This window comes from Gossypium hirsutum, chromosome A02 (genome assembly GCF_007990345.1).
Source record: "Gossypium hirsutum isolate 1008001.06 chromosome A02, Gossypium_hirsutum_v2.1, whole genome shotgun sequence".
NCBI lineage: Eukaryota > Viridiplantae > Streptophyta > Magnoliopsida > Malvales > Malvaceae > Gossypium > Gossypium hirsutum.
The window spans coordinates 9,920,097-9,930,465 of record NC_053425.1 but is presented as its reverse complement, the minus strand read 5'-3'; the positions used below and the strand labels follow the sequence as shown (position 1 = coordinate 9,930,465).

Here is a 10,369-nt window from a genome sequence, read left to right as displayed (position 1 = left end):
TTGCTTATACATAAGGAAGAAATTATGGTTATAAAAAAAATTAGTAATTATTTTGATGAATATTTTTTAAACATAATTTAAATATCTTTGACTTCATATTATGAGTAAGAAAATAAAATTAATAATATATGACATGCCTTAGATTTTACTTTTAATCCCTATATAAATAACTAAAATTTATTTTTACATGTGCCCACAATTATTTTAATATTTTTTTTGTGAATTTGCATTCTTTGCTCATTGATCAACTTTCAAAAAATATATATAGTAAATATTTAAACCAATAAAAATATTGCAATATTAGATATTAAGTTGGAGATTTCATTTAGGGTATTAATATTAATATTTTATGTTTTATGATTTTAATTTTAATTTTGTTCTTTTTTATTATATGATATATGATTTAATCTTTATGTATTTAATTTTAATTTATTTTTAATGAAAAATAAAATAATAAAAATACTAAATATTGGATTTTTTTAATTACATAACATTTGCTTGAATTATTGATTACGTACTGTAACACCCCAGACTCGGCCTAGACGTTATGGACGAATTCAGAGATGTCACAAAGAATGGTTTTGAAAACTGAGCTGTCTCGTCAAATTGTTCACATTTCATACTTCACATACATTCCCGATTTTACTGAAAACATCATTTAATTAGTTCATTTGCCAAATCGTATTACAGCAGAAGCCTGAAAACAATCATTATGTTTTTAGAAATGCAGTCGCGTTTTTAGGAAAACCTTTGTTTGTGTAAAAACTGTTATTTTCAATAAAACGTTTTGTCAAAGCATGCATACCATTAACAAACAAATCCAAAGCCAATAGTTAAAAAAGTCTCAAACAGTCCAGAGAGTCTTAGAATTTACAAACTCTTAATGAATCCAAAATTTAATATAAAACCATAAATTAATAGCTGAAAACAGTTTACGAACGAGTGATCACCACTAAGTCTCTTGACGCACCGATCCGCCTAAGTCTGTGGATTACTTGACAAAACAGACAAGCAGATGTGCGTTTACGTAAACTCAGTGTGTAACCCAGCAGAATTAAGCATGCAATCAAACAGAATCCTATACACGTCCAAAACGGATACAGAAACAGATTCAGGCTCAGGCCCATTTCAGATACAGATACAATAATCAGAATCAGATAATCAGAATCCTACCCTCATCCTCTACACACCATCTCCGACCATCTCAACACACCATGTGGGGTTAAAAACACACACCCATCCCTACAAACCAGGTTGTGCCATTACGACACGTATCAGACATAGCGCAGCCAAGCTTCCAGATAATAGGTGATGAACGCTGTACAGAACAATTCCTCCATCAATACAAAACCCACCACACAATCATACACAGAACAGATACAAAATAACATATTAGACATGCTCAACATGTTATGTACGGATATCAGAATAATCAGATATGCATGGTATTATCATACTCAGAACAGATCATCAGCTTATCAAATCTACAGCTTTGGGGTTAGGTTAGTCCTTACCGACCCTACGGTAGGCCTACAGTCGATCCTTGACCTTCGACTAAATCAAGAGTAACAAAACAAACCCTCTCGTTAAACACTTAGCCGAAAAACGTTAAGATTCTAACAATACAAAACTTACCAAACGAACGTAGTCAAACGTTGCACAAAAAGAACGAGACGAATTCAGAAAAGAAATCGAAACGAAGTGAGAAAGGAAGAGTAGAATTTCGGCAGAGCGGAGAAGAGAAAGAATTTCAGTTTTTTTTTTCTGGAAACAAGAAAATTTTGAAAAAAAAAGAATAAAACAAAATTATCTCAAATCCCCCCTTTTTCTCCTACCAACCCATTAACATCCAACATCCTCAGACTTTCAGTTCAACCGAAACTCCCTCCGACAACAGAGCAAAAATTAATTACCCATGCTAACGTGGGGATTTGAACACAGGACCTCCAACACACCACTCCCTTATCACCTGAACCAGCAAACTCATTCTAATATGAGTTTACAGGCAATTAAATAGAAGCCCGCTGACCAAGGATAAAGCTTAGATTCAAAAATAACTAAAATTTGCTAAAGGTAAAACTTAAACTTAAGACCTCATACACACCCCAAAATATTTAACCATTAAAGCAAACACACATTTGTTGAAAACTTACAGAAAAAACAGAAATAAGAAAATAAATGCGTTACAGTTACACACTTTGATAGTTAAATTATTACATATTAGAAATTAAATTGATAATAAAACTTTAATTGTTGTAAGTAATAACAAAAAATAATGTATGGTTTCAAAAGAAAAACAACATACTTTTTAACAGATTAAACTTATAATATATGTATATATAGTTTACATTTTAAAGCATCATAATCTTATTTAATTGATTTGAATTATGCATAAATAAGGAAAGCAGTTACTGATTTTTTTGGTTACCTAAAAATGTAAGTATTCATTCTGTCAATACAAATTTAATATTTTTATTAACAATAGGGTTGTTCAAATCATGGCCAAAAGTACAAAATTTCACGATTTTCTAATATTTAAAAGAAAACACTTATTTTCATAAATTAGTAAATCAGGGTATTTTTTATTAATAATATATAGTTGTTTCCAAAATATAAAAATATATTTCATTCCCTAAAATCTAATCATTTCCATAATATATACGATTGCTTGAAGATTTAATTATAACTTAATTTTAAAATAGTAATTCACACACATATATATATATAACCATAAATTTCTTTATTCAAGTATATTCAAAAAATTAAAATTAAAATTAAAATTAATTAATCTTCAAATTAATAATTTAAAAGTTTGTTAACATAATAAATATAAAGATTTTTTTAACACAACAAATTATATTATTAATAAATGTTTTGTTTCTAAAATTTATTTTTTCAAAACTTTCTCTACTAGATTAATTTGAAATTATCTTTTGCTTAAGGGTGCAAAAATGTCTCAAAATTTTTCAAAAAAAATAATTAAGCCCTTATTTTCTTTTTTGCACTCAATTCGATACTTAAACTTTCAAAATGCATAAAAAAGGCCCTCAAACTTTTTAAAAAAAAAGCAATTAAGCCCATACCTTTTTTTTGCACTCAATTATGTACTTGAATTGCCAAAATGCATTAAAAAGACCCTTTGATCATTAAAGTTAATTGCCTCTAATTTTTTCTGTTAAGCCACCGCATGACATGTAGTAAAAAATTATAAAAAAAATAAAAATCAATAAAAGTTATAAAATTTATTAAATTTTAATAAAAAATTTAAAATTTATTAAAAATTATAAAATATAAAAAATATATAGAAATATAGAAAAAATTATAAAATTTTATAAAGCCGTAAAAAAATAAAAAAAATATAAAATTCATAAAAGAATTATAAAATTATCATACCAAAAGAAGCATTTTGTAATTTCTATAACATTTATTGATTTTTAATTTTTGTCATTTTTCGTCAAATGTCATGCTGTGTTGCGACACATGATGGCTTTAACTGAAAAAAAAATCGGAGATCATTAACTTTAACGGTCAACAGTTAAAGTTAATAGTTAAAGGGCATTTTTGATGCATTTTATGATTTTTATAAAATTTTACAATTTTTTATAAATCTTTTACATTTTTTATCATTTTTTTCTAATTTTTAATAATTTTTTTATTTTTTTATTTTTTTATAATTTTTTTCATGTGTCACGCCGTGGTTTGTGACATGGGGTGACTTTAACTGAAAAAAATTAGGGGCAACTAACTTTAACTGTCAAAGGGTCTTTTTGATGTATTTTGACAGTTCAAGTACCTAATTGGGTGTAAAAAAAAAGTAGGGGCTTAATTAATTTTTTTTGAAAAAGTTTGAGAGTCTTTTTTTTATGCATTTTGAAGTTTAAGTACCCAATTGAGTACAAAAGAAAAAAGTAGGGGCTTATTTTTTTTTTAAGTTTGAGGGCCTTTTTTATGCATTTTAAAAGTTCAAGTACTCAATTGAGTGAAAAGAAAAAGCAAGGGCTTAATTGCTTTTTTTTGAAAAAGATTGAGTATTTTGTTTATGCATTTTGAAAGTTCAAGTATCCAATTGAGTGCAAAAAAATCACTCATCGTATATGGTGGATGACATTTTTTTTTAAAGTAAATTCATTCATTTATTCAATGAATATAATCATATAATTCAGAGAAAAAAACAAGCAAACAAACAATTATCGTAGATGGTGAAAGATAAGCTCCATCAACACAACAAAGGCTTTAGCCTCAACATTAATAGAACATCATGACACGTTGATAATCGGCTTTGTTACAACTCAAGCAGGACATATCTGAAGTGATTGTAAGCACTTAATACGATAAGGAAATTAGCCCCGAATGGTCCAAAGTGGCGAGCAAAAATCGACAAAAGAGTCGAACATTCACCAAATTAGAGAGGGCGAAAACAAAATCATCCCTAAAATCACTTGCAAAACTAAAGTTACATGAATAAGCAAGACTAAAAAACATGCTATAAGAGAAGAAAAAAACTTCTAAAACTGAAAACTTATTAAATAATGAAAAAACAAACAAAAAACATACAACATGGGTCCAAATCAACTCGTGAAATCATATATTATTCTGAAATACTCCCACTCACTTTCCAAGAAAACTACTTGTAGCCGGTGGAGTTTTAGCGAACGACCGGTGCTGTCATCTGTCCATCACAACTTGTGAAGAAAATAAAGATACCCACAAAATAGATCTACAAATTGAAAAGAGAGAAGACATGTAAAGTGAATAAACAAAAGAAAGAAAGAAAGAGAGATTTGGTATAGTCAACCTGGAGACTGACACTACCTTCGATCAAAACAAAAAATAAACAAACGATTTGGAGAAAAAAAAACTTTTTTAATCAAACATTTCTTAAAACTAAAATTGTTACCCCATAATTTTGTTGTTATAGATTCTAAGGAAAAATATATATTTTAGAAACCTAAATCCTTTATTAATGGGTTTAAAAATTTGTGCTTAAATATAACATGAATTATTTTCATTTTAATTTTTTTAAAATTCTAATTTATTCAAGTTAATTTTAAATGTAATTTTAAATTTAATTCAGCGTATTCAAATCTACTTTCTTTTATATTGAGAATAATACTTATGTGAATGGAGTTTTTTAAAATAATAGATTTGAATTAATATATAAACGGGGTAAAAACAAACTAGTTTCCTCTAAATTCTTGGGGGTTAAGGCCGGCTCCTTGGTCACGGATACTTAATTTTATCGTCTTTGTAGAATATACGCGTAGTCCGCGTTTGAACATGCATTGCACCAACTCCATTCCAAAACTAATAAAGCTTTAATACAAATTTATATATGGCAATTTAACAACTCATCATAATCTCCATTCGCTTGAATTTCAGCTCTAATCATTCTCTTTCCTTTTATTACTATTATTATTGTCTTCACGTTCCATTTACATACAAAAACAACACAGAAGGGAAGAAAAACAAAAACTGAGTGGTGGTGGGAAATATGTCTGAAGGAGGAACAACCATAGAATACACCCCGACATGGGTGGTGGCTGTTGTCTGCTCTGTCATTGTCCTCATTTCCCTTGTTGCTGAAAGAATCCTCCATTTCTTTGGCAAGGCATGTAACATGTTGGAAATGTGTTTATGCATTCTGTGTGTGTTTGTTGATGAAATGTCTGAATGAGCTTTTTTTTTTTTGGTTTTTCAGTATTTGAAGAAAAAGAATCAGAAACCTCTCTTTGAGGCCTTGCAGAAGATCAAAGAAGGTATAATTTATAGTCTCTAATATCATCATGTTGGATTATATGTTGTGTTGTGTGAATCTGTAAAATTAAATTTGTGGTGTGGATGCAGAGTTGATGTTGCTGGGATTCATATCGTTGCTACTAACAGTGTTTCAAGACAGGATTGCCAAAATCTGTATATCAGAGGATTTGGCTAATCAATGGTTGCCTTGTAAGGAAAAGAAAGAAGTAACCACAGAACACTTTCAGACCCTTTTCTCCTCTTTTCTTCCCAATGGTAATGGCCGTCGTCTTCTCGCCGAGCCTGCCGATTTCACTGCCTACTGTACTACTAAGGTACCCCTATACTGCAACAGTTTTGGAACTTGAAACCATGTCTTAGAAGAGTATATGACTCAACAGCAAATATGTTGAAATTTGAATCCAGGGGAAAGTTCCATTGTTATCCACTACGGCATTGCATCATCTACATATATTCATCTTCGTGCTAGCTGTTGTACATGTGACTTTCAGTGCTCTAACCATTGTTTTTGGGAGCACAAAGGTATGTTTCCTCCATTCTCTCTGCCATGTATAATGCTACTACTGCTTTCAATTGCCTTCTGATATATATGATGATCTAGATCCATCAATGGAAAAATTGGGAAGATTATGCTAAGGATATGGAAGATGATCCTGAGGGAGGTAATGAATAACTGCTAACATCCTTTATCAACAATTCAGCATTGGGATTCTTCAAACTTCAGCTTTTATGACTAGTTTATGATGTAAATGTGATTTTGCAGTTGTGAAAACAAAGATCACTCAGGTCCAAGAACATGATTTTATCAAGGGTCGGTTCTTGGGCATTGGAAAGAATTCTGAGATCCAGGGATGGGTGGTAAGTCAAGATCTTTTTTCTTTTCTATTTATTTGTTGATAAGCCAGTAACATAGTTTTGATGGCTTTGTTTTGCTTTCAGTATTCTTTTTTCAAGCAATTCTATGGATCTGTGACCAAGTCAGATTATATCACATTAAGACTAGGCTTCATCATGGTAAGTTAAAATGAATTAATCTTACTTCATTCCATTTTTACTTCAACTCTCTTAGATTAACTTCTGAAAATTTCTTATCTAGACTCACTGCAGGGGAAATCCAAAGTTTAACTTTCACAACTACATGATGCGTGCTCTCGAAGCCGATTTTAAGAAAGTTGTTGGGATAAGGTCAGTTTTCTTATGTGTTAGAGAAAGGTGTTCTTCCATGAATGCATTATGCAGTTAAAGTTATGTACATGCTTAGCATCATAAGCATTTATGTCAATGTATACCTTTGGTGAAAATGGTGTTTTGTCACGTTTCTATTCATCAACATACATATCATTATATACTACCATACCGTTAACAGTTACTTAATTGCAGTTGGTATCTTTGGGCATTTGTAGTCATTTTCCTCTTGCTGAATTTTGTTGGTAAGATGCTGAATTCGTTTGTATTTTCGCCACACGTCTTGAGTTCCTAATATTGACTTAAAATCGAACTTGGTTTCGCAGGTTGGCACACGTATTTTTGGATAGCATTCATTCCCTTCATTGTAAGTTGAAGTACTTACATGTTGAATAAGCTAGGCAGGCATGTTAGCATATATGTGACAATGGTTCCCTTTTTAACCTTTGGCAGCTTTTACTTGCTGTTGGCACCAAGTTGGAACATATAATCACACAATTAGCTCAAGAGGTAGCTGAGAGACACATGGTGGTGACAGGTGAATTGGTGGTTCAACCTTCAGATAACCATTTCTGGTTCAAAAGGCCGCGCCTCGTCCTCCGCCTCATTCACATCATCCTCTTCCAAAATTCATTCGAAATGGCCTTCTTCGCCTGGATATGGGTAAAACACAATGTCCCTAACAACGTTACATGCCATTTTTTTCCATATAGTCAGTAAGTAAACAACCTTTCTTGTTCCATTTTTGTAACAGGTGCAGTATGGTTTCAACTCATGCATGATGGGGCAAGTTCGTTTTATTATACCCAGACTAGTTATTGGGTAAGAAGATAACAAAGAAACTTGGTTTCTTATATGTGTTGCCAAATGATGTTTTCAAGTATTTATGTGATCTTATATGTTCATTGTCAGGGTTTTTGTTCAGTTCGTCTGCAGTTATAGTACCCTGCCACTATATGCATTTGTCACACAGGTAACACATCATTATGAACTGTGAAATTATGGTTTTATTCCCTCTACTATGCTCAAATTTTTGATTTAGTCATTGTATTTTAATTTGACATGCTTTGGTTAATATGCAGATGGGAAGTTCGTACAAGAAGGCGATATTCGAGGAACATATTCAGGAAGGGCTGGTTGGATGGGCTCGGAAGGCAAGAAAGAAGAATAAGGGCAGTGGTTTCAAAAGGTCGTCGAATGAAAGTAGCCAAGTTGGTCCAAAAGAGGAGTCACCATTGGTTTTTGAGATGCATAAGGTTAATGGAAAGGAGTCTTCTTCATCTGCGGTATGAGTATATAACTACGGATATTTGAGTCTAAATAAATTTGTAGATTTGGTGTTGGGCAATACTAACGTTATTAGTCTCAAGCATTTAGATAGAGGGGTTTTTTTTTTTTTTTGTTTCCATAATGGTAAAAACAATACATTAGCCAATACATTGTATTCAAGCACTTGATATTGAAAAATGCTTCAAATTCAATTCCAACAACACTGCTCAAACCCATGGCAAGCTCTCTACAAATGCTTAAAAAATATATCATAGTGACCTTAATTTCAGAAGTAACACACTTTACAAAATCATATTTCACTGGTTGCTATAATGCTCACTTAACTCTTACAAAAGCTCCATCACGACTAAGTATGGTACTATTATCACAAAAGCTATTAAAGCATTATCGCAAAAGCTATTAAAGGCTAAAAGTACAACCCTATACGAGGAGCTAGATTGCATTTTACTCCTACTCAGAAAATTGACAAATTAGTCTCTGTATGTTAGATAAAAAAGCAAGTCGATCATCTTCTTTGAAAAATTTCATTCCTTTGTACTGTTAAACAGTAGTGTATCTAACACAATAATCGGACAGTGACGTATGGCATGTCACCTGAACCTTATGTTGACGTATAGGAACTAATTTTTAACAGAAAAAATTTTGAATAGAATGACCAATTTGCTCTTTAATCTAACATACATGGACTAATTTACCTATTAGACGAGCCAAAATACAATCTAACTTCCAATACAGGATCCTCCATAATACTTTTAGTGCTATTGAAGTGATTGAAGTACTTGTGCCTAATTTGTATACCTCTTCACCAATTTAATTATAAGAGGAAGAATTAAGGCTAAAAGAATAAGCATGAAGCTCAAGCAAATCACTTGTTCCAAGAGAAGAGAGTTTGATAATGGTTAATTGCTACACAATGGGTAGCTAAGCCAACAACTTTCTAATGACATGTAGCATCGCTTATGTGTAATTGTTAATAGTCTAAGAAAGGGATGTAATGTAGCCCTTTTCGCTAGGGTGATTATGGTCTTTTTACGCTCGAGTGTCTATTGCCTAGTCTCTCTCTCATTCGTTATGTGATCACTGATACTATAACTGTCAATTCTCCAAAATTAATTTTCTAATAACTAAAAAGAAACTCTAATGTGGCCCTTTTTGCTAGGACGATTATTGTCTTTTTACTCTCGATTGGGTGTGGTCCAGTCTCTCTCTCAATCGTTACGTGATCAGTGACACTATAACCGCCGGTTCTCCAAAATTAATCTTTTACCAAATAAAAAGAAACTTTACTTAAATGTGATTTAATTTATGTTTAAAGACATATTTGGCAACATATTTAATTTTACATCTTATGTGGATTATAGTAAACAATATTACCAGCTAAAGATTGATGGATAAGAGTAACAAATGACATACAAGAGCAGCCTAGATAAAAATGACACCAATTCAATTGGGTGAATAAAATTGAATTCAACTTGAAATGGTAAAGGAAAATTAAATTAAATTTTGAGTAAATCAATTTGAATAAATAATTTTTTTTGAGTTTAAATGAAATTGAATTTTTACAACTCAAATAATAAATTGGTTTAAATGCTTCTTAAGTCTCTATGATCTCTAAAATGAATAAATTGATTCCTTTAAAAAATAAAAAAAATCAAAATAGTTATAAAAAACTTTATAAAAATTATAAAAAATTAAAAAATATATATAAAAGGTTGAATTATAATTTTTTTCCCAAAAATGATAAACTTGAGGCATTGAACAAGTAAATTATCAAATTTATCATATTGAATTTATAGTATTTTCCCTTATTTTGTTTGGAAAGAGTTTTCAAATAAATATGGTGTCAAATTTATTTGTTATTGTTACCAATGTTTTACTTTGACATATTTAATCTTTTTTAATTTAACACAAATAAATTCATCAAAGTCGACTACAAAAAATTCAAATCGAATTAGAATAATAAAATAGAATTTCATTTCACTCGATTTTATCGAATGCTCACTCCTTACAAAACTCAAGCCTTTATGCACTCTCATGCAACTTAAGATCCCGATTATTCCCCTAAAAGCTTATCATCTTCTTCCATCTAACTTAAGTATAAAAAATTGCCCCGAAGTATGCAGATTGATCTTTGTCT

The 10,369-nt window shown here is 30.8% G+C and overlaps 1 protein-coding gene across 1 annotated transcript; it reads left to right on the top strand.

Moving 5' to 3' along the window:
* Positions 1-5,353: 5,353 nt before the first annotated feature.
* On the top strand, positions 5,354-8,429 carry LOC107951571 (MLO-like protein 1). The gene is made up of 14 exons (XM_016886666.2): positions 5,354-5,608; positions 5,699-5,756; positions 5,845-6,071; positions 6,163-6,279; positions 6,359-6,419; positions 6,521-6,615; positions 6,697-6,771; positions 6,854-6,942; positions 7,138-7,187; positions 7,269-7,309; positions 7,396-7,605; positions 7,697-7,764; positions 7,855-7,915; positions 8,025-8,429. Exons 1-14 carry the CDS (start codon positions 5,492-5,494, stop codon positions 8,232-8,234), a joined length of 1,479 nt encoding a protein of 492 aa, XP_016742155.2. The 5' UTR covers positions 5,354-5,491; the 3' UTR covers positions 8,235-8,429.
* The last annotated feature ends 1,940 nt before the right edge of the window (positions 8,430-10,369 follow it).

What these genes read in the sequence shown, in the direction of transcription:
- LOC107951571 (XM_016886666.2), top strand. Translation starts at nt 5,492, where the DNA reads ATGTCTGAAGGAGGAACAACCATAGAATACACCCCGACATGGGTGGTG. An exon ending in CTTGCAGAAGATCAAAGAAG is followed by an intron (nt 5,757 to 5,844) that starts GTATAATTTATA and finishes GTGTGGATGCAG; the next exon opens with AGTTGATGTTGCTGGGATTC. An exon ending in AAGAAAGTTGTTGGGATAAG is followed by an intron (nt 6,943 to 7,137) that starts GTCAGTTTTCTT and finishes ACTTAATTGCAG; the next exon opens with TTGGTATCTTTGGGCATTTG.